The sequence below is a fragment of the Notolepis coatsorum genome (genome assembly GCF_963971535.1).
Source record: "Notolepis coatsorum genome assembly, chromosome: 1".
In the NCBI taxonomy this organism is placed as follows: Eukaryota; Metazoa; Chordata; class Actinopteri; order Aulopiformes; family Paralepididae; genus Notolepis; species Notolepis coatsorum.
The window spans coordinates 230246499-230271276 of record NC_140165.1 but is presented as its reverse complement, the minus strand read 5'-3'; the positions used below and the strand labels follow the sequence as shown (position 1 = coordinate 230271276).

The 24778-nt window shown below is 46.2% G+C and overlaps 2 protein-coding genes across 4 annotated transcripts in view; both read right to left on the bottom strand.

Annotated features, from left to right (window-relative positions):
- The window catches only part of atp1b3b (ATPase Na+/K+ transporting subunit beta 3b), an 86545-nt gene extending 80630 nt beyond the window's left edge, over positions 1-5915 (bottom strand). The window contains exon 1 of the mRNA XM_084325630.1: positions 5778-5915. Coding sequence (XP_084181756.1) covers positions 5778-5886 — 109 coding nt within the window. The 5' untranslated portion in view covers positions 5887-5915. The remainder of the gene's footprint in view (positions 1-5777) is intronic.
- Positions 5916-19145: 13230 nt separating this feature from the next.
- The window catches only part of tfdp2 (transcription factor Dp-2), a 129711-nt gene continuing 124078 nt past the window's right edge, over positions 19146-24778 (bottom strand). For all 3 annotated transcript variants that reach the window (XM_084321761.1, XM_084321762.1, XM_084321763.1), the window contains 2 exons: positions 23557-23599; positions 19146-22515 (listed from right to left, as the gene is read on the bottom strand). In XM_084321761.1, coding sequence (XP_084177887.1) covers positions 22365-22515; positions 23557-23599 — 194 coding nt within the window. In that variant the 3' untranslated portion in view covers positions 19146-22364. The remainder of the gene's footprint in view (positions 22516-23556; positions 23600-24778) is intronic.

Here is a 24778-nt window from a genome sequence, read left to right as displayed (position 1 = left end):
CTCCTCTCTCACTCTGCCACCACATCTCTCTCTCTCTCTCTCTGCCACCTCTCTCTCTCTCTCACTCTGCCACCACCTCTCTCTCTCTCTCTCTGCCACCTCTCTCTCTCTCACTCTGCCACCACCTCTCTCTCTCTCACTCTGCCACTCCTCTCTCACTCCTCTCTCTCTCACTCTGCCACCACCTCTCTCTCTCTCACTCTGCCACCACATCTCTCACTCTGCCACCACCTCTCTCTCTCTCTCACTCTGCCACCTCTCTCTCTCTCTCTCTCTCTCTCACTCTGCCACCTCTCTCTCTCACTCTCTCACCACTTCTCTCTCTCTCTCTCTCTGCCACTCCTCCCTCTCACTCTGCCACCACCTCTCTCTCACTCTGCCACCACCTCTCTCTCTCTCACTCTGCCACCACATCTCTCACTCTGCCACCACCTCTCTCTCTCTCTCACTCTGCCACCACCTCTCTCTCTCTCTCACTCTGCCACCTCTCTCTCTCTCTCTCTCTCTCTCACTCTGCCACCACCTCTCTCTCTCTCTCACTCTGCCACCACCTCTCTCTCTCTCACTCTGCCACCACATCTCTCACTCTCACTCTGCCACCTCTCTCTCTCTCTCTCTCTCTCTCTCTCTCTCTCACTCTGCCACCACCTCTCTCTCTCTCACTCTGCCACCTCTCTCTCTCTCTCTCTCTCTCTCTCACTCTGCCACCACCTCTCTCTCTCTCACTCTGCCACCTCTCTCTCTCTCTCTCTCTCTCTCTCTCTCTCACTCTGCCACCACCTCTCTCTCTCTCACTCTCTCTCACTCTGCCACCACCTCTCTCTCTCTCTCTCACTCTGCCACCACCTCTCTCTCTCACTCTGCCACCACCTCTCTCTCTCTCACTCTGCCACCACCTCTCTCTCTCTCACTCTGCCACCACCTCTCTCTCTCACTCTCTCTCACTCTGCCACCACCTCTCTCTCTCACTCTGCCACCACCTCTCTCTCTCTCACTCTGCCACCTCTCTCTCTCTCTCACTCGGCCACCACCTCTCTCTCTCTCACTCTGCCACCACCTCTCTCTCTCTCACTCTGCCACCACATCTCTCACTCTCACTCTGCCACCTCTCTCTCTCTCTCTCTCTCACTCTGCCACCACCTCTCTCTCTCTCACTCTGCCACCTCTCTCTCTCTCTCTCTCTCACTCTGCCACCACCTCTCTCTCTCTCACTCTGCCACCTCTCTCTCTCTCTCACTCTGCCACCACCTCTCTCTCTCTCACTCTCTCTCACTCTGCCACCACCTCTCTCTCTCTCTCTCACTCTGCCACCACCTCTCTCTCTCACTCTGCCACCACCTCTCTCTCTCTCACTCTGCCACCACCTCTCTCTCTCTCACTCTGCCACCACCTCTCTCTCTCACTCTCTCTCACTCTGCCACCACCTCTCTCTCTCACTCTGCCACCACCTCTCTCTCTCTCACTCTGCCACCTCTCTCTCTCACTCTGCCACCTCTCTCTCTCTCACTCTGCCACCACCTCTCTCTCTCTCACTCTGCCACCACCTCTCTCTCTCTCACTCTGCCACCTCTCTCTCTCACTCTGCCACCACCTCTCTCTCTCTCTCACTCTGCCACCACCTCTCTCTCTCTCTCTCTCACTCTGCCACCTCTCTCTCTCACTCTGCCACCACCTCTCTCTCTCTCTCACTCTGCCACCACCTCTCTCTCTCTCTCACTCTGCCACCTCTCTCTCTCACTCTGCCGCTACCTCTCTCTCTCTCACTCTGCCACCACCTCTCTCTCTCTCTCACTCTGCCGCTACCTCTCTCTCTCTCTCACTCTGCCACCACCTCTCTCTCTCTCACTCTGCCACCACCTCTCTCTCTCACTCTGCCACTACCTCTCTCTCTCTCTCTCTCACTCTGCCACCACCTCTCTCTCTCTCACTCTGCCACCACCTCTCTCTCTCACTCTGCCGCTACCTCTCTCTCTCTCTCTCTCACTCTGCCACCACCTCTCTCCCTCACTCTGCCGCTACCTCTCTCTCTCTCTCTCTCTCACTCTGCCACCACCTCTCTCTCTCTCTCTCTCTCTCTCTGCCATCACCTCTCTCTCTCTCTCTCTCTCACACTCTGCCACCACCTCTCTCACTCTGCCACCACCACCCCTCTCTCGCTCTCTCTCTCTCTGCCGCATCTCTCTCTGCCACCACCGCTCTCTCTCACTCTGCCACCACCTCTCTATGTCTCTCTCTCTCACTCTGCTGCCTCTCTCACTCTGCCACCACCCCTCACTCTCTCTCTCCCTCTCTGCCACCCCCTCTCTCTCTCTGCCACTGTGATGGATCATATTGGTCTGCGTTGTGTTTGATGTTGAATGAGAATGTCCCGAGGGGGAGTCGAACAGGGGGCTCCCGCGTCCGCGGGCGAAGACACAGGCCGCTGCACTAAGAAGTGAATTCACTCCTAACTACCGTACCTATGCGTCTTTTAACCCTGTTATGGGAAGTGAGTTTAATTTACCAGCCCGCACTGCCACAGTCACTCGTCAACACACCTGTTTCCGTGACTGTGGACATATCCACGGGCTTCCCCGTTACACCACCATCCATCTCTCTCTGACACCACCCCTCACTCTCTCTGACACCACCCTCACTCCCTCTCTCTCTGCCACACCCCCTCTTTCTCTCTGCCACCACCACCCCCCACTCTCTCTCTGCCACCCCCCCTCTCTCTCCCTCTCTCTCTGCCACCACCCCTCTCTCATCTCTCCTCCAGGGACCAGGATAGAAGGATGATGACAACACTTCCACCATCCACTGACTCCATCCCACCATTTTCAAAGCACATCTTGTGACAGCAGAGGAGAGATGTGTGTTTAGAATACGAGGAAAGAGAACAGACGTGTCCGACAACTAAATAGTCAAGTAGAGCAGAAGAGAAACACAGAAGAAAATAGAAACCGAACAGAATAAAACCAGCACACATTGCACACTCATGCCAACATTGTATTAGTGTGTCGAGTTAAATCATAGATCAACATGATAACGCCCCCTTTTAGCCAATTGGCATGAACGAACACACACACATTTGACCTCAAGGCCCAATTTCAGCCTCCTAGGGCGAAATCTGTGGCCACTAGATGGTGGGGAAATCTTTGTAGACACCAACCGAGTGACCTATAGAGCTGCCCCCCCCCCCTCGTTTCATTTACACAGATAGCACCACTAACGGGCCTCGCGCAGGACTGTGATTAGGACAGTACTGATCAAAGCAGGGATCCTTGTGGTTGGTGGTTCTCGTGGATCCCCACTGGGCCTCATCAGACAGACGGCCCTGGGAGCTGTGTAGCGCACGCTGCCCACGTCAGGAACCTGCTCCTGGGAGCTGTGTAGCGCACGCTGCCCCCCGTCAGGAACCTGCTCCTGGGAGCTGTGTAGCGCACGCTGCCCCCCGTCAGGAACCTGCTCCTGGGAGCTGTGTAGCGCACGCTGCCCCCCGTCAGGAACCTGCTCCTGGGAGCTGTGTAGCGCACGCTGCCCCCCGTCAGGAACCTGCTCCTGGGAGCTGTGTAGCGCACGCTGCCCCCCGTCAGGAACCTGCTCCTGGGAGCTGTGTAGCGCACGCTGCCCCCGTCAGGAACCTGCTCCTGGGAGCTGTGTAGCGCACGCTGCCCCCCGTCAGGAACCTGCTCCAAGGCAGGGTTCCACTTCCAGTACACATTCACTGTTCCATTTTGGCCCCTTTACTGGTCCAGTTAAAGAGCAGGACATCACAGAGGGAAGGCTGGGTACGTACATGTGTGTGGGTGCGTGTGTTTTTGTTTTATGATAATAATAAAAAATGGAATCATAAAAATCGACTGAAAAATGACTTCCTTGAAGAGACCCAACAGTGTATTCAGTAGACAATGAAATGCTGGAGGGGGGAGATCACACCCTCGCTCGCAGTGAAACGCCAAGATGCATCTATGCGTGTGTGTGTTAGTGGAGTACTGTGGGAGGGGTGCGAGTGTGCCTTCTCTCTTCTTCAACACTGTCTGCAACACCCCGACCCCCCTCACCCCCCCACCCAGCTCCTCCTATTCAGTGCTCAGCTTATGACTTCAAACCTACGTCTGAGGGGAAGGCATCTACTATGCATATTACATAATCATCATCATCATCATCATCATGCCATATTTAACTTGCACACTTATCGTCGTGCACAGATGCCGTTGACACATGCGCACAAGTCAAGCACACAGACCAATTACTATGTGCTGCTGCCGCCGTTAACTGGGCTTCATGACAGGTCCCGAGGGCAGCACCCTGTAATGATTATGGAACTTAAAAACAAATGTGTATTTCTCTAACACTATGAATGTGCAGTAACGAGAGAGCTGTGCATCTGTAAGCGAACCTGCTTGACCTTGGAGTGAGAGGGGGGGGGGAGTGACAGAGAGGGGGAGAGAGAGGGGGGAGACAGAGAGAGGGAGGGAGGGAGGGGGTGAGAGAGGGGGGATGGGTAGAGAAGAGAGGGAGGGGAAGAGAGAGGGGGGAAGGAGAGAGAGAAAGGGGGGCAGAGAGAGAGAGAGGGGGAGGGAGAGAGAGACAAGAGGGGGGAGAGAGAGAGAGAGAGAGCTTGAGGATTGTACAAGCTGAAGGCGCTACAACAGGGTTTTTGGCAGTTTTTTTTTGGCAAGCCATAACCACCATGCAAGACACAATGAGCAATGCCCTGCAAGGCAGAGCCTATATATATAACAACCCAGATAAAAGACCATCAATTATGAGTGGATATATGGAATAATGGTCTACAACAGGAGACAATATTCCATTTATTTTATTTGGCCAAGTCACAAATTAGGCCAATTGGCATATGTAATTTAACACAGAATAATAGGCTTTTTTGGTAAGGCACACGTAGGCCTCAGATGTCGTTTGAGTCGAATTAGCTTTGGCAGGAATATACAATATTGAGAACCTATAATATACCTTAGTACAATGGGGGCTATAGCGACCCCCCCCCCCCCCCCAACACACACACACACTTCCCCCCTCCCTCCTATGCCTCCACGCGCTCACCGTCAACCGCGTGCATGAGAAGGGAGAGCTCCAGGTCGCATTATAGAACCATTAACCATGAAAATGTCAAATGATAACGGCATGTTTTCAGTTTACCCAGTTGTTATCCCCCATACACTATTACTGAGCGGAAAGATTGGGCCCAACCTGGCACGTACATTACATAGGGGGCCATCAATTTACAAACCGGTTAAATATTTTAATTCCAAGTCATGGCAACCTAATAGGCAATGACCAAAGAGGTCAGGCAATGAGTGGCAGAACACGGATTAAATCATGTATGTTGCCAGCAGCGGGTATGAGCGGGTTGCTATTGATAGGCTCAGTGGGGGGGGGGGGGGGGGGGGGGGGGGGCATGTTCTTGTCACCTGTAATGAAAATCCCTGTGTTGGTCATTAAAATAATAAGTCTACCTTCGCTGTCGGAAATGGACTGGAAAATGAAGTGTATATAGGGCATAATAATTTGTGTCATCATTTTGGAATGATTGGGTTGATTGGGCGCAAGTAATTTATTCAATATTAGACAGGCTATAAAATAAACACGGGTGTTATTATAATATGGACTCAGAGACATGTTACACACATGCCCGTGAATAACGCGTTACATTATCATATTTATATCGAGGCCCGGTCATAACGCGCAGCCCACTTGGATCTCCGTGTGCACTGTCTTGAAAATGGGAACTGTCTTGGAAAACATCCACCTTAATGCAAAACGTATCTTCTTACCCCAACTCTTAGCAGTGCGTCCGATGAACTCCCCCGTCCGCGGGTTGTAGATGAAATCTCTCCAAGACGACTTCTCTTCGGGTTTCTCCTCCTTATTATGAGTCGCCATGCTGCTCCGGGGCTGATGAAGGGCTAATTAATGAGCGGATTGCCTGCGGCGGATTTTCTCCGAGATTTTTGGTTGAGAATCGATGTTCCGTGAGATGCTGAGTGATTGATCCCCGTGAACCGGTCCCGTTATTCGGTGTACCGGAGAGCAGCCGCGTCTCCTGCTGCAGCGTCTGAACGGACCGAGCTGGAAGCGGCGCGGCGCAGGCGCAGTGAACTACTGTCACTTCTCCACTGGCCTCCATAGTTACACACGTTCTGCTTCTCTCTCCCCTCATCGATCCAAGGAGATCCCAATCATATCATGTATTTGGATGCAGAGCAGGCGATAGGCTGACTAGACTGTCATCATAAAATAAAATACAAGTCATCGTATACACAGCTGTACTGTATTGTACCCATTTTCAATCAATCAATCAATCAATAACATTCGGTACACATGATGACAACGGTGATGAGCTTGTTATTAAACGGTTCCTCTTCTTGTCGGGGACTTGCTGGAAGCGGCTCAAGGACCCCTGGGGCCCAGCCGCCCAGTCCCAGACCACACTAATAGAGAAGAACCACTCGAGAGATCTCATAAAAATGATTTTGCAGTGTATTTTGGCTTGGTCCCAGGGTGATTATTACGCTACAAATTTGGGGTACAAAATGGTCAACTGCCAAAATGTTTTGTCCCATTATTATCAATAAAAAAAACGTTTGGAAGAGCTTCTTCAAACAGGGCGGACCTAGCACATTTGGCGCCCTAGGCGAGCAGGGGGACCCTGATGTAAACAAGACGAAAGTATTTCTCTGGTCTGCATCCCCTTAACAATTGTATGTATTGAGATGTACTGTACTGTACCCATTCTGCAATCTGTTAATAAACTTTTCAATCAATCAATCAAGCTTCACCACTGCGCCCCCCCCCCAAATCAAAACATCTTAACAGATATACAGTAAAGTACTGCACCTTTATTTTTTACAAGCAAGAACAAGAGCTAAGAATAAATGTAAAGTGCACACTAAAGAATTAAAACAAATAAACAACTTAGCCAACACACAATAATAATAATAATAACAAACAATAAAATAATGTGCAAATTTGCTTTAAAATAAAATGATGTATTGTAAAATATGTTACACATATATAATCAAAATATAATATGCTAAATAAACAAACAAATAAATAAAAATTACAAATTAACTTTGTCTCAAGAACTATTCCACCCCTATCATCACATTTCAAGATTAGCATGTACTGGTTTCCATTTACAGTGCAATCCTTCTGGCCTTCCTCGCTGCAAAGTCATCAATCACATCATCATATGAAATCTGACCACCAACCTCATGGTTAATACTGATTACAGCCAGACCACTGAGGCGTTCTTGAGCCATGTTTTCAAGAGTTTTCATTTGGAAAAACTCCTCTCTGCTGAAGCTGTTACTGGTAGCGTTGCACTGATCCACAGAGCAATACACAAGTTGGGATATATTTCTGTGAGCTGCTTTGTGTGTATGAATTTCAACAACTCAAGAGTTGTCATGCTCTTTGATGGCAAGTCAGGTACATTTTCCAACTCCTGAGCCAGCTCCTTCCCATCCAAATCAGATTGCCCTCCATTGTTTAAGGTGTGTACAAGTGCCTCTGCTTGCTTCATCAGCTCTTGGTGTGGCAGGTCTTGGAAGTTGTACACAATTGCATACCTTTCACCTTGAATGAATGAATGAATGAATGAAAACTTTATTTAACAGATTGCAGAATGGGTTACAGTACGGCTCAATACACACAATTGTTAAGGGGATGCAGACCAGAGAAAGACGTTTGTCTTGTTTACATCAGGGTCCCCCATTTTCATTTCATAGTGACATTTATGACATACACAACATACATGACATGTATGGCATAGGGACATACAGGTATATAGTACTGTTACATTTGTGACGTATACGATATGCAAATATACAGTACTGTTGTTACCCATATCTCAGTGAATATATACATTGTAGTGCCGAGAGATGGGAGTCGGAGACGGTAGCTTGAGGTAGAGCGAACAGCATTTATTTGTGAGACAAACACAACATGCTACTGCTACGTTGCTTGCAGTCGACTCACTTGTGGTGGCAGGTAGTGCCACCTCATATAATGTTCGGGCGGAACTCTTGTTCCTAACAATAGTTCCGTGGGTGAATTATGTACAATTAACAATCACTACACAAGCCCCCCCAGAATTCATCCATGGTCAAAATCTCCACGGCGGGGAGAGACAACGACCCGGCCGCGGCGTGAGCGGACAACCGGGGGCGCGGTGCAAGCGCTTGCGCCCTCCACGGCGCCCGGGGGCATGAACCGGCCACGGTGAGTGCGGAAAGCCAGGGGCGGGGAGGTAGGGGCGGCGCAAGCGCCCGTGTCCTCCCCGACACCCGGGGGCACAGACGTCGACGAGGTCACCGGCGACTCAGTCGTAGGCGGGTCCCGGGGTAGCGGCGGACGGCCTCGGCGGGGGGAGAGGGCCAGCTCCAAGGGCTGGGAAATGTCTACGTGGGCGGGTTCAATCTTGTGGTGGTTGTACCCCACCTCAAAGGCGAGCCTTCGCCAGTCCTCAGGGGCCTGTGGGCTAGGGTGTCCGGTGGATAGGTCATTCAGCAGCGTCGGACCCGAGTGACCAATCGCGACGTCCTCCAGGCGTAGACTGGAATCTGCAGTCCCGAGGGCCTGGATGTCGTGGTCGGAGGCCTGTTCCGAGCCCCTGTTGACGTAGTCGAGGTCCGGCTGTACAGCTCCGGACAAACACAACATGCTACTGCTACGTTGCTTGCAGTCGACTGACTTGTGGTGGCAGGTAGTGCCACCTCATATAATGTTCGGGCGGAACTCTTGTTCCTAACAATAGTTCCGTGGGTGAATTATGTACAATTAACAATCACTACAACATATACATATGATGGGGTATTGGAACGTTTCTCTTCTTCTTTTCTTCTCTTTTTATACTGCGACCCGGATGGCTTTTGTCTCTTCATAGTTCTCTAACGTTAGTCATTCTTTCCTCGATGCTCAATTCTATAAACACTTGACCGATACCGATACCCATCAATGCACAGCGCTCATGTTCTGACTGTGAACACCTAAAGCCGAGGCTCAGATCGACTGACCGTTTTAGATTTTTGGCTAATTTTCCCTTATGTTAGAATTTTTTTGTAAAAATAATGGTTATAGAGGGGGGCGCCAAAACTGCGCCAAGCAAACAAAATTATAAAAAAAAAAAAAAAATTATTTTTTATTTATTTTGGCGCCCCCCTCTGGGTGGCGCCCTAGGCAACCGCCTATATCGCCTGTAGGAAGCTCAGCCCTATACAAAGCATACAGTACACTGATAATACGCTGTTTGGTACTAGATAAAATCTGGTGCAAATATCAAATCAGTTGTCGATTAAGTTTTTAGATGATGCTCCTCTTGATAATGTCGATGAATATAAGTACCTGGGTCTTTGGCTTGATTCTCAACTCACCTTCAAGTCACAAATTGATGCTGTGATGAAGAAAACAAATTGTAGCCTGAGAATATTGTATCGTTCTATTAACTGTATTTCTCTTCAGGTTAGGAAAATAATCATTATACAGCTGGTACTTCCAATAATGGATTACGCAGACATAGTCTATCAAAACACCACACTAACAAATCTCCGTCCTTTAAATGTTACTTATAATAGTGTTTGCAGATTTATATTGAGGTGTCCTTATAGAACCCATCACTGTCTTATGTTTGAGTCGTTAAACTGGCTTTCTCCCCAATTCAGAAGACATTTTCATTGGTTGCTTTTTGTTTACAAATGTATTTACTTTAATTATCCCCCCTATCTAAAGCAGTTCTTAACACCATATAGTTCAACTTATAATTTAAGACACACGGATCTTCCTTTCTTTAGTATACCTCGAACCATCAAAGCTATCGGTCGACTTGCCTTTAAATATAAAGCACCAGCTGATTGGAACAAACTGCCTAGTTCACTCAGATCTCTTACTTCTTACCGGTTATTCAAGATATCTTTGTTCACTCATCTACAGACTACTTGCACCTGTTATTGATTTACTGTGTTAGGGCTTACATGTTGTTTACAGATCAAATTATAATTTTGTATGTGTTTTATAAGGGAACATATATATATATATTGGTGATCCTCTTGGGAGGTTGTAGAAATATATATAAGCTGAGCTCCCCACGCATATTTTCAAATAATTATGGGCATATATTGAGATAATAAAAATAAACCATGAGATATGTGGTCATTGCAATATTAAGATGAAAAAGACTTTTTCTGAAAGGGATGATGTCCCTTTCCTGAACAGGGTTATTTGTTTGCTTTAAATTATAAATAAATACAAGATTTTATGTAAACCATCTGTGCCCTCTTGATAGCCGCCAGCCACTTTTCCCTCTGTGATGCCTCAGCTGTATAGGGGTGTAACGATTCAACCTCACAATGATAATTTCGATTACGATTATTCAGGCAACGATTCGATGCATCATGAAATCTTCTATGCATCATGAAATCTCTTCATTTGACCACGATTCGATTTGATTCGATTAATTTTAGATACATTTTTTATCAGTTAATTCCACAAAAAAATTTGAATACACAAATGTGGCTGGGGGAACTGATTCACTCAGCATGAATGGACTATAGGTCAATAAAAACAATACACACTGTTGAAGTCAGAGGCTCTGTGTAGGATTGTTAGTAACTGTCTAACTGCATATATAACTGTTTCCACTAGAGGGCGCTCTAGGCGGAGCCACTCAGGAACACCACCAGGTGGCGAGTATAAATATAGATGTCTCCTCCCACTCTCTCTTTCCCCCCAGCCTCTCAGTGAGAGGAGAACTATAGAACTGCTGCTCTGCCATGTGAATAAATAAACCACGCCAGTTAAAGGCTAAAGACAGAAACCATGCCTCTTGACCACATTATTGTCGCCCTATAGCCGGATTCTGTCAACACACACACAAAAAAATTATTATTTTTTTAAATTTCGATTATAATCGATTCAACATATCAAGTTATGCATCGTTACACCCCTACTCAGCTGGTATTATATAAAACTTGCGATTTTTGATTTAGTTATACAAAACGAACACAGCAGCTCTTTGGCATTGTGATGCACTGAAGACAATTACCCTTGATTGTGTTTAATTTGACGCTTTTCCGATCCGTTTTCTGCACTAAATGAAACATACACAATGTACCCGGAGTGAATGTTTCCCCCAAGCCGTAGTTGCGTAGCAACAACAAACAGGAAGTTGACTTCGAGCAGAAGTGATTAGAATATAATATCTTCAAAATATGTAAGTTTAACTATACAAAATTGTCTTCAACAACCAGACTAGCTGGTTAGCTCACAGTTTGTTGTAACTTAAGCTAATATGTGACGTTAGCATATTAGCTTAAGTTACAACAAACTGTGACTAGCTAGTCTGGTTGTTGAAGATAATTTTGTATAGTTAAACTTACATATCGCTGCTGTCGGGACAAAACCTCATAACTCCATTTTTTGAATTTTTTTTTATTATATAAATCAACTCCGTAGATCATCCTCCATATGTGTGTGTGGGTTTTACAAAGTTTAAACAATGGGAAAGCATTAAACCGATCATCTGTCTAAACCTCTTAACTCTATTCACCCTCAAATCTGTGTTAGTTTTTTTCATCTGCTGAAAAGTTGGGTTTTTGGAGTTATGAGGTTTTGTCCCGACAGCAGCGATATTTTGAAAATATTATATTCTAATAACTTCCAGCATATTTTATGCTGACAGGGTGGACATGTTAAGCTTGGGCAGAGCAAGTAAGCAAACTTATACAAAGAAAATGTCAGCTACTCACTCACCTCAGCTGTTGAATTTCCCACCACTGAAGAGAGGAAAAAACGTTAGGTTATGACGATAACCAAGTTCTGTTAATAGTGGTGACGCTCGGCGTCACTCATGCACTGTCGTCGCACACGTGCACGCGCACTGAATAAAGACCACAATGTACCTTTAATCCCAATATTTGTCTGACCACACCCCTATCAGCTCACCTACATAAGCAGGTGTGTGGTCACCTGCTCTCCTCCTTCCCAAGCTTTCACCACAAGGTGAGATCAAGGGCTGCAGCGGCGTCGGACGCCGAGCGTCACCACTATTAACAGAACTTGGTTATAGTCATAACCTAACGTTCTGTATCATAGTCGGTTCCGCTCGCCGTCACTCATGCACATAGGGAGGCAGAGCGGAGCCACCGGCCGACAAATACACCCCGCTGAAGGCCCCCCACAACCATCAGAACAGGGAGGGCCGAGCCCCCCCGACCCCCCCTAATGGAGGGCACCCCCCCTATTGGAGGTTTCCCGGGAGGGAGACGGACCCGACCGTGCGAAGAGGCACTCAAGCAACTCAACGCACAGGGTGAGCAGACCGTGGCCTGACCCCACGACTACACACACGCACAACCCGCATGCCACCCGGGAACGAACGGAGGGAACAACCTCGTTACTGCCCCCAGAATCACGGGGTCAAGGGCAAACCCAACCCGTGGCAAGGCCGTAGCAGCGGAGCGCGAAGGAAGGCCCAGACCCACCAAAGGGACTGGACCGCCTGGAACGGGGACCCGGAGAAGTCCATGATGCCAGCATCAAGACCCCACCAGGTGGGCACTTAGTGACCCCGCCCCCCACATCGCCAGCGTATTCGGACAAAGGCCCCTCAGCCGAGCGGGCCCTGTCCCCCCAATAGTCCACCGCCTGGCACACTGACCCTGCAGAACAGGCAGTCAGCATGGCCGTAAGCACACAAAAAAGGTTAACCAACGGAAGCAGGCAGCGCACCGGGGAAAAACCAGGCAACAGGCTGTTAACCCGAGCCTGGAGACTGCGGACGAGACAGGCGCCAGAGGGGACAGCTGAACACAGCCGCCCCGGCGGAAGGGGCATATGCTGGCGTTGTTGCATGACCAAGCCTCCATTTAAAAAAAACCCACCCAGAGGGGTTGAGGCAGAGAAGGCTGACACGATTGGCAGACGTCATGAACGTGCAGGGGCACCCTCAGCCGGGTAACCCGGGAGTTGACACTGCTCCAACACACCAGGGAATCAACCACCTTGGTGTTACCCAATGCGGTGGTTGTTCCTATAACCCCTCAAGAAAAAACTCCAAAACACACCTGCGGGTATACACCGGCTATACCGCAGTACAAGTGTTTCAGTTTCCAAAAAAGGGTTAACCCAGGCCTACGGGTCGACGAAACATTACTTCGGACCGGGCCCGGCGATACGGGAAGCACAGGGTCACCAGAGGAGGTCAAAGACCACCCCAACAGGCCCCTCTTCGCCATGCGTGAGAGAGGAGCGAAAAGAATGGAGAACCAGCCCCAAGCACACCGTACTTGGTATTCCCAGGCGGTCTCCCAACCAAGTACTAACCAGGACCAACCTGCGTAGCGGCCGAGATCTGACGAGATCAAGCGTGTACAGGTTGGCAAGGCCGTAAGCCATTACGACAGTGCTGAGTAAAAAATTTACCCAACCAGGGTCTCCATAGCGCTTAACCCTGTGACACCCGGACCGACCTGGCATTTTCCCCTGAAAAAAGCCCAAGTCCCTCAGGGTACCAGAACAGCAGATCTGCATCCCCGGCGGACAACGGGTTCAACTGATCCGGACCAGCGTGACCAGAACCAGTCCCGTGCCCTAACCACGCCGACATGCCTACTCCAGGAGAAGGGGCAGATATGCGTGTTGATCTTAAACATGAAAAGAAGGCGCCACCCAGACGTTCGGGGCGAACCGCGCCCGGTGGCCCACCCCCAGGGCGTGAGACCCCTCTACATATGTTCAGATCCATTCCGTCATCATCCCCCAGATATGAACGAGAATCCGTCGACAACCAAAACAGGTCGTCGGAAGAGGAAAAACCTCCATCCCAGTTGCTTTATAAAAACGCCGTTTTAACCCCAAGCAACCAAGGCGTGCCAGTCAGTCGCCTGATTATAGAACACCCAGAGCTAGCACTATGCGTGCGTCGGGACACAACCACATCAATGAACAGGCTATTTAGACCTGTCATTGAATCCCCAAGGCGCCCAGGGGAACGACAAGAGGGGTGTGATACTTCCTAACTCCAACTTTTTTTAAAAGAAAAGAAGGAAGCACCAACAGTATGTATCCCAGTCTACACAGCCGGGGGTAAAAATTGTTTACATTTTTACATTCCACCACCCTCCCATAGAGAGGAGACGGAAATCCCCAGAGAGACTTCCCACGCGAGCTGTACAGATTGAAAAGAATATATTGCACCTTGAGCCATGGAAAAGTTTGGTTCTAGGGCTCTCCGGGGAGGAGGCACTGAACCCATACACACTCAATAATCGAATTGAATCGAATACACACAAATAGAGTAGGACTCCTTCTTGAGTTTCCACTCACCTTATCAATCTGAGGAGGAGGCTCTGTACTCTGAGGAGGCTCCCTCACATGGAAGGAGAGTCCCAACTCACAGAAGGGCCCGAATAGGAGCTTCGTGAGGACGAGCCCTGACCACCCCCCAAAACAGATCCATCATATGGACCTGAACAGCACACGGAAGTCCTACCAACAGAGACGCGCACAGTGACATACTCTATGGCGGGGGAATTTCTGCGGTGCACACGCCCAATATTCCAGGGCGTGGGACCAGGAAACCCCCCCCCCCCCCCTCACCCTGTAACGTGCCGAACCGCAACGTGACAGGAACCTTGAAGGACAGGTGGGTTTACCCCTGACCAACAGAAAAAAGGGGGAGGAAAGGTTACCAGTTCACCCCTTTACGACCCCACACCCATGATACGATGTAATGACAAAAAGAGAGTATGACTAGGGATGGGTACCGAATTCTGTACTTTTGAGGCACCGAACCGAAACATGTCGGTACTACCGAGTATCGAATCAAGTGAGAAACCAAAAAAAAAAAAAAAAAAAAAAATCTTTTTTTTATTATTCTTTTTTTTTAACTTTTTTCTTTTCATGTCAACGTTCACACGCACAATATATGCTTACCTAGGATTTGACTTGATTCAACAACAAAGCAGTCGGAGCAATGACAAGCCGAAAACTGTCGAAATTGTAGTTATTTGAAGTTTGGATTTTTTTTTTAAGACTGATGTAGGTAAATAAAATTTCTTGAGACTAAAGTACCGAAAAAAGGTACCGTTGGGTACCGGTATCGATTCACAGGTACCGGTACCGGTATCGGTTCAAATGTAGGTACCCATCCCTAAGTATGACACAGTCATAGTCAGCTCCATGAAGCGTCTAACAGCTTCACACAGCGCATGTGCTAACCTGCTATCTGATTTTTACTAAGGAAAAAACACAGACTAGAGAGGGCTCTCCAAGAGCCCCGGTACCAAACTTACACATGTGCTTCTGTGGCCAGCCCAACCCAGTTGTAGGTCACATGACACACACAACCCATCATCACCTACAAAAAATGGCAAAAACACTCTACAGAGGAACGCCGTTTTCCATAATGAGAGAATACATAATTCTCGATTAGTATCGGCCACAGGCCTTGCTAAGCACACACGAAAAGCGACCAAACAATTTTCTCTTTTAGGAAAATAAAGTTTCTCAAGCAGTTTTTAGCACAACCTCAGCAATCAAGCTAAGGGTTACATCGTATCCCTACCACACAGTGACACAATGTAGTGTAACAACATGTCTGAGAGGAGGATGAAGAAGTCCCCAGGGAACCGGGGGGAAAACACAACCCTCCTACTTTACCCTTAATACGGCCAGTTAAAACAGGAAAACCTGTTAATATGTGAACACACTGTTCATTGTCATTACAGGCTGAGAAAATAATCATTCTTTACTCATATGTCACTAAGCATAGCTTTATAGGTTAGTTAACCCCCTTAGTTGTGAGTACACGGTACATAAACACACATGATGTTTCTCAACACAACAAACCAGATCATTTTCACATCTGTAATAAACAACCCTATTTGCATGGAGAAGCTAATGCCAGTGACAAGACAATTCACACATAACTTGCATCGTATCCTAAATGTAGTGCAGCAACACTCGTTTTGGAAAACATCGTTATTTACAAAACATTTAGAAGGGAAAGCAAGAAGAAGTGCTCAAGGCCTGGTCAGAACCTTGCCTACCTTGAGCGCAGATCAAGCGAAACTGCAGTCTCTAACAAGGCACCGTAGTAAACACAGCCGTTCTGTGTTGTCGACCTGGGCAGCGTCGCCGCTCCATCCCGCCGCTACGGTCCCCCTTGTTGACGCAGTCCTTGCCGTCCTGGCTCAGGGCAGGTTCGACGAACATCCTCTGTCAAAGATGACGTCGTAGTCAAGAGTGTTTAAAACATGTTATAATCAAAGCACGTTCAACAGTGTAGCATTAAGCTAACGGCCGCCCTCGGCCGATAGCAGCAAGCTAACGTTTCCTAGCCTAGCCTAGGTAGGCCACAACTAGCACGCAAGCTAACGTTTCCTAGCCTAGTGATCACAACAGGCTAGCGCCGCAGCTAACAGCTGACTGGCTAACAGTAGGCCACCACTAGCACGTAAGCTAAGCAGCTATCACCTGAACTTGTACACAATGATATAACAATCACTCAGACAGGCCGCCGTTCTGAAACCCTCCTCACTTTTTAAGAGAAAAGAGAAACAAGATGTTAACACAGTTTTACAACGGTGATTTTACCAACACCCGACGGAGCCAGCACAATACCCAACTGGCCTGTAGCTGACTTGAACACAGATCTTCCGCTAACGAACATCCATGCCCATATTTCATCGTGAGGGAATACTCTCATTTGTATATGAAAGAAGGGGCCTCACGGTGACAGAGAAACATCCACTCGTCCAGAAAACACAGGGATCACCAGTGTTATTGGTCGTGGCCCACTAGTTAACTATAATGGGCTTCAGACCAAGGTCTTCCGTCGCCTAAGAGGCTGAACAAAGGACCCTAGTCTGGGGCCGGTTTTCATAAACATTGTCAACTAGCCCCCATAGCACTAACAGACAAGTGGAGCTCGCCAGCAAAAACATTACTCACCAAACCTGGAACCCACCGCTTCTCACAACAGCGGCGCGTCCTACAGTCCAGCTGTACCTTTACCGCAACCAGCACACAGCAAGGACTGCAGTTGGAAGGCATGTAGCGGCGCGAACTCCCAATACGAAAACCGGTGGAGGATTTTTAGAATGATCATCATCTTCCAGACACTCCAGTACGAAGACAATATCGCCGTATTTTCTCGAATATAGTGAGAGAGAAAATAAAGATATGATGTCAACGTATCGCTTGTTTTCCAACTCTTCTCCTACCATCACATCACGTCAAGTGGGGATCTACCGAGGCACTTCCTTGTGGTGAAAGCGAGAAAGGAGGAGAGCAGGTGACCACACACCTGCTTATGTAGGTGAGCTGATAGGGGTGTGGTCAGACAAATATTGGGATTAAAGGTACATTGTGGTCTTTATTCAGTGCGCGTGCACGTGTGCGAGGACAGTGCATGAGTGACGCCGAGCGGAACCGACTATGATACAGAACTGTCGTTTCGATGTCACTAGAGCGGATGGCCTTTTCTTAAAGGGGCGGATTCCCCAATATGACAGGGTCAATCGGGACACACACAAACTCTTCTTTTTTTATAAATATTTATTTAGTTAAATAAGATAATACACTTAAGTTGAGTAATATCTTATTTAACAAAATAATATTATGAAAAATGTTATTTGTTTTTATTTGACTATATTTTACACACATTGAAATTTAATGAGCAGTGCATGGGACATAGCAAAACAGCATGTATCCTCTTATACAAAACAAAAACAAATCTGGAAAATGTATTTAAAGAGCCAGGTAATGCTTTTTTAAATTAATATAAAGACTTAGCCCAATATACCAAACCCTTTCATATTTGTTAAATTGTTATGGCAAATTAATTATTTATGTACAGGACACCAAAAGGCACCGTACAGCGATATTGACCCAATTACATTTTATGTGCAAATGTGTTCATTTTGGTAGGCTATATGCAAATAATCTATTTTCAATGTATTTCTGCCAGTATATCCCCCCAGACACAGAGATAATATTAGCAGCAGTGTCCAAAATCCTTAAAGGTGCTGTAAGTTGGGCGGCTACGTGGCGTAGTGGGCAAGGCGCTCGCCACGAATGCCGGAGACGCTGGGCTTGCCTGTTCGAGCCCAGCGCTCCACATTGCTTTCAGTTTAGCTGGTCGTTCATACTAATACACATTGGCCGTATTAGGGGGTGGGAAACTGATGGGTGGGGATCGGGCGTTGTGGACAGCGACTCCTACAGGTCGGTTGGTGCGCCTGCGCAGTAGAATCAGGAAGTGTCGGGGGCAGCGTGAGCCTCCCACGCGTTACTCCTCGCCACTGAGAAATCGAGCTGCGCAGGTGAAAAGATGAGACTGCTGTTACCTCAAGTACCGGAGGGGACTTGTGCTATGTATGACTTAGTCCACATTGCAGCCGGCTTGTGGGAGGCAAGAAACAGCGTTCATGACAGGGGAGGGTTGAATTGGATACGAAATTGGGATGGAAGAAAATATAGAAAATGGGAGAAAAAGTGGATAAAAAAAATAAAAATGTGCTGTAAGTTTTATTTTTTATTTGTTAAAATAAGTCTACATGTTAAAATAACAGCTCTACATTCCGACAGTCACCACTGATATAGTGTTTGGTCAGTAACATGGGTCTCCCAGTTCCTCCACTCTGCAGCAAACCGATAATACATGTTCTGGTATCTCATTCTCACTTTATCCAATCAGGAGAGAACTCCACACTGCAAAATGGTCTGAAATAAAAACTAGCTTTAGGCAAATGTGTCCTTGAAACAAGTTAAATAATCTACCAGTGTAGTAAACTTTGGCTTGGCGGGATATCTTGAAATAAGTAATAACATCTAGGGTTCTCTCTCCTGATTGGATAAAGTGGGAAGGGATACCAGAATCCAATGTTTACTGCAGAGCGGAGGGACTGGGAGACCCATGTTACTGACCAAACACTCTATATCAGTGATGGCTGTCAGAATGTAGAGCTATTTAACACTTATTTTAACAAAGAAACACCACTTACATGTTTGATGACAAGACGTACAGGTGTAACAAGCATTACAAGAGATGTAACCAAAATTATATGTTTATTTATGTATATTTACACAGTTGTATCTGCAACCTCACAGTCCACTGACAGAGTACACAGAGCTCCCGAGGCTGAGAAGCAACCGACAAACTCAGCTGTTTTTAAAAGGAACTTCAACCAACTCAGCCCTTCTCATTAGACTCGTCTACAGAGAGAGCTAGGCCCAAGTTACACTATGGAGGCCATGTTGCTGCCATGTCTCTAGAGCTACGCAGTGTTCCACTATGGGCTTGGCTTCTTTAGAACTAGCAAGCTGTTGGCTGCAAATCTGTAACAACTAACGTCGCTATGGCGAGATGCCCACAATTGTAGAATCCAGCAGGCAAAGAATAACATGTTGCCCTTGGAGAAGAATTATGGAGCCAACATGGCTGCCACGGAAAACTGCAAAAGACCAAAACTACCTACAGCTCTCGATTACATGGGCAGTGTGCCAACGATGACGGCCTCAGCCAATCCTCTTTGTTTTGAGGCTATTAAAAAGTAGTGTCTTGATCCTGTTGCCCGGAAGGACATTTTCATGGGAATCGTCACTTTTTGGCCTAGCTGTAAATGGTTATAATTTTCACCTAAAATGTTGTTTATGAATCTGCCCTTTACCATAACCATTTCCTATACCTATACATTTTAAATAAATTCACGAATGTCCTTCTGGGCTATGGGATCTAGACACCATCATATTAAAAAGGCATTAATGAGCAAAAAAAACCTTCTATCATGCACCCTTCCTAACCACAAATACAGGACTGTCCCCTCTTCGGCAATCAGTCTTAGTCGATCAAGACTATGTCAATCGATTAGTCCTTGTTTTAATGTTTTTTTCTTCTTCTCCATGCTGAACGAGTTATTTCCTGAAGAGATTGTAAGCATATCTCCGTAAAGCACTACATTTAAATTGCATGCATGAAGCACAATTTTACAGATTTGTTGATTCAATTATGGAACCAATTAGTCTACGAAATTCTACGACTATTAGCTAACTACGAACAGCCCTAGGTTTCACTTTAGCCATTTTGCATCCTGAAGACAAAAACTGAGTGCTTACTGAGGACGACACACAGATGGGAGTTGTGATTAGTAGGAATACAGGTGTTAGAGGTTGACAAGTGTCCACATAGGGTAGTTGTAAATGGACAAGAGCAAACTGTGTAATATGCAAAGCACCATACATTACATTAAAAATAGTCTTTACAAAAAGTGTCGTCACAAAGAAGTCTAGAAATTCTGCTTTATAGTGACAAAACGTGAGTTTGAATTAAGCCTCAACTTTCACCGGAACAAAAAAAACAAACAAAAAAAACACCAGATCCAATCAAATCAACTTTGCTTTAAATGAGGAACATATGGATAAACAGTAGCATACACAAACACACAATATATCACTGTATATGTAGTAATGGAGCAATGGAAAATAAAAATAAATATGAACATGTCTTTAATGATGAGAGAGGGGGGGGGGGGGGGGCGGGATTCTGCACCCAAGAGCAGGTTTGTTGCTCGTTCTCTCCAAAGCTATAGTGGACCTATCGCAAACTCCACCCTCTTTAAGTCTAAGTTTGTCAAGAGGAAAGCAACAAAGTTGTGATTGGAGAATCAAGAAAAGAGGGCGGGGTTTGAGATGAGTCGATTGACCCATTTTGAACGTTGAGTGGCACAACTCCTGGTCTCGTATGCATAAAGCATCGACTTCAGATGTGAGTGTCGATCTGAAACCGTATAGGAGGAGGGGTACAGGAGCGAGGCCCAAATGGAGTGAGTGGAGTTTTCTTTCATTTTCGATGGCTTCTACTTTTTCAGCAAGTTACACACAGAATGAAAGAAAGGATTAGATCTGGGCCAGGCTATGACATCATAAAACAACTACACAGGGGGAGATAAGGAGGGGAAGGAAATGACATCTGAAACATAATTATCATACATCTGAAACATAGCATCATTATCTTACACAGCATTCAAGACAACTGAGAAACAGGGAGTTTCTGATTTCTGAGCAACAATAATGAGAGGATGGTGTCGTTACTAGAGCCTGAAACACGCTGTTGAAAAGTCACAGAGGTGCATCTACAGGGATATTAATATCATGGCTGCTGCCATCTCTGTTGAAAAGTCAGAGGTGCGTCTACAGGGATATTAATATCATGGCTGCTGCCATCTCTGTTGAAAAGTCAGAGGTGCGTCTACAGGGATATTAATGTTACAGATACTGCCATCTCTGTTGGGGTCTTAGGCTATGTTCACACTGCAGACAAAAGTGGCGCAAATCTGATTTCACAACAGTGTGAACAGCACAAATCACATGGAATCTGATCTTTACAATTTTGATTCGACTTTCATGTGTGGTCTTAAATCAGATACAAGTCAGCTTTTTTGCAATGTGACCTCAGTCATGCGACTTTCACATCACTCTAAATTGACAATTCCTTTACGTCCATCTTCTTTATTGTTCATTAAGTGCATGCGGGTCAGTTCAGGAGCGTGACCAGCTGGAATCTGATATCGGCCAATTTTTTTTAATAATGTGAACAGCTTAACAAAATAAATCTGATCTGAGCAATAAATCAGAATTGAGCACTAAGGCTTGCAGTGCAAACGTATAACGGGATAAGATGTTTAATATGCATTTTCATATTCCAAATACCAGTATCTCTGTATACATGTGTAAAAAGGAATATTGCCGGTACCACCATGGAAACTGGACCAGCACAACAGTGACCAGGATATGGTGTTGAGATGTTAAAACACACAGACTAATATCGGTATCGACCCATCTCAAATCCCGCCCCTCTTTCCTTGATCCTACCAACCACAACTGTTGGCGATTGGAGGGCAAATAAATGAGGGCGGGGTTTGAGATGATGTAGGTCAATTCATCCCAGCAACCACATTCAGGCTTTTCTCATAGTCAGGATATGAGCTTCTCCCACATATTGTCAACAGGATATGGCATCGTTTACATGAACGAGAATCCCGAAGAATATCACAATAGAATAGAATAATACCAGAATAGAATAGAAGAATATTAGAATAGAATCAGAATATCAATGTGCATGGAAGCGGTCCAGCGGTCCATCGTCGCGACGACACCATCCTCCCCTCGGGGTGAGAAACTCTGAGCACACTAATGATGAACCTGAACGGCAGCTTATTTCCTGTATGGAGCCTAATCCTGAGGACTAACACTGTCTCCCTGTGAACAGAGGAGCAGACGGCGGGGAGGGAGAGCAGAGTGACATCACCGCCAGGTCAGAATCTGAAGGTACAACAACAACATGAGATCAATGAGGCCGTCAATCATTCCGGGGAGGAAGGCTCGTCGTCCTCGTTGTCCTCGTCTTCCTCTTTCAGGGAGCTGGGGGTGTGGCCTCGAGACTCGAAGGCGTGGGATTGGACGGTGCTGCTGTGGCTGGAGCTCCGCGTCCCGTTGTGGCCGCTTGACGGAGAACTGAACAGATCAAAAACAGCAGATTGTGGAATTAATATTATTATATATATACGGTATATATATATATATATATATATATATATACACAATTATATACTCCCCCTGGGTTGTTCACCTCATTCTCACTAAACTTGCTGTGTTGCATCTAAAGACCAACGTCTTCAAATAAATAATTTAGACAAACAAACCGAATTTCTGGAAGAAATGCCAGGTAAACAGAAAGCTGTGTTACTTATGAACGCTTTGTTCCATTTGCAGAAAAATCGGATCTGAGCAATGAACCAGAATTGATCAAAATCAGCCTATTTTGCTCTTTTGCGACCTCCCTGAACACCTAGCTTTGTGCTGAACCCAGTGAATGCAGACAGCGTCCTATGAGGAAGCCCAGTCAGTCAGCAGCCTCAGCGGCCATACATCATGACTCATCACTCAGGAAGTCAGCAGCGCTCGCATAGACAGACATATCCACACACTTAGACCTGTGTGATATTTAATCTCATCTGACAACTTTGTGTCTCAACAACCTACATTAGAGCACACATGCCGAGAGGAAGCCAACAATCCCGTTCACATAATTAGCTCCGAGAGCTGTATATACCCTGGTATGTGACGAGGAAGCTATAAAAGATGTCATCATGTCAGAATACCGGCGTTCTATGCTCTGCTTGGTGCCAGTTCTATTGAAGCCTTTATTAAATCCCTAATATACAAGCTATCTGAGGAAATATATCAATATATCAAACGTTAGCTAGTTAACAAGGCAAGAGATTGCCGATGATTCTGACATCCAAGGTAATAAACCTGTTCAAATGACATAAACAAGGAGATGGCTGATCCCTTTCAATCCGATGTCGGCCGAACTGGAAACGTTTCCACACATGGCACCAACATGTGCTTTCATGCGCTATACACAGTGACGTGATGACCCTCACCCTTCCTTATTTTATAGTTTCCTTGGTATGTGAGACATTGACTATAGTGAATTGTAGTTTCTAGGTACTGCAGTGAGTAGTTGCTGAAAGAAAACAGGCCATAACCTACGTGGTGTGACTGAGGGAGGTCTGGGAGGAGCCTGTAGCCATGCCTGAGGAGAAAACAGGAGGGGAGAGAGTCAATTAACCCGTTAAGCTGTAGCCCTATTTTCAGAAATTTCGCCTAAAGGTACATGCCTAAGTAAATGGAAGATTGCTCAACTTCTACAGGGTCAATTTGCATGTTATTGGTATCTAGGAACATATAGGGACATGGGGGTATGTATTCCCAGTGTCAGAAATATTGTGTCCGTTACTAGGCTTGAGTAAATTGTAATGGAAAAAAAGGAGAATATAAATTATGATTTTTTTTGCATCTGTGCCGGTGAATAACACCATGTTACAATTGTGCTGGAACCGAGCTTGATCACTGAGCTCATTCAGCACCTTCTTGAGATCAAGTGTACAGAAAATCTAAGCAAATGAATAAAGGGAAGATGATTAAACAGAAGGATTTGTAGATACAGTAATAAATTATAATAAATCTTAATTATAAATTCATATTTGACCTTGAACTTGACCTTATTGTGGCCTAATCATACATATATGAATAGGGAAACAGCTCCTCTTTCCAATGGCAGTGTTAAATCTGGATTTAGTCATTTAATTTAGATACAAGAGATATAATTAGCATTTTTCTGATAAATTCTTATTTTCGGTAAAACTTCAAAACATCGGTAAAAATAAAAATATACACGTTGACAGCTGTTTTGATAGGGTTACGGTCTTTACTCTTGGCTACATTTGAAAAAGAAATGCAACATTAACATCCATGTGGGCCCTCTTGAGGACGATTCGCGACGCGCCACTTTGCTGACCTCTAGCGGCTCGGTGTGCATTTCTTTTAATATATATATAATTAAAGCCATATTTGTTGCCTGTCGATTCAGCGGTTCTCGAGTTACATGCCGATATGTGAGGCGTGCGCCAAAGTACACATTACCACCCCCGACTCCCGGGGATCTAGCTCAGTCAATCATTTGGCGATCTCTAAAATATTTGGACAGGGTTGTAGCCAATGAGTGTGGCTTTCCAATGACACCCCACGTGGGGATCTACTATGGTCTGTATTGATCAACTCACCACCCCCGCATCATATTGTAGTCTGTCTTCAAACTTCCACTCCTCTCAAAACATTTTATATTTGTATTTAATTTTTTTATTATTTTTTAAACAAACACATAAACAAACATGACAACACACGATAAGATATACAAGCATTAATTGTCAGA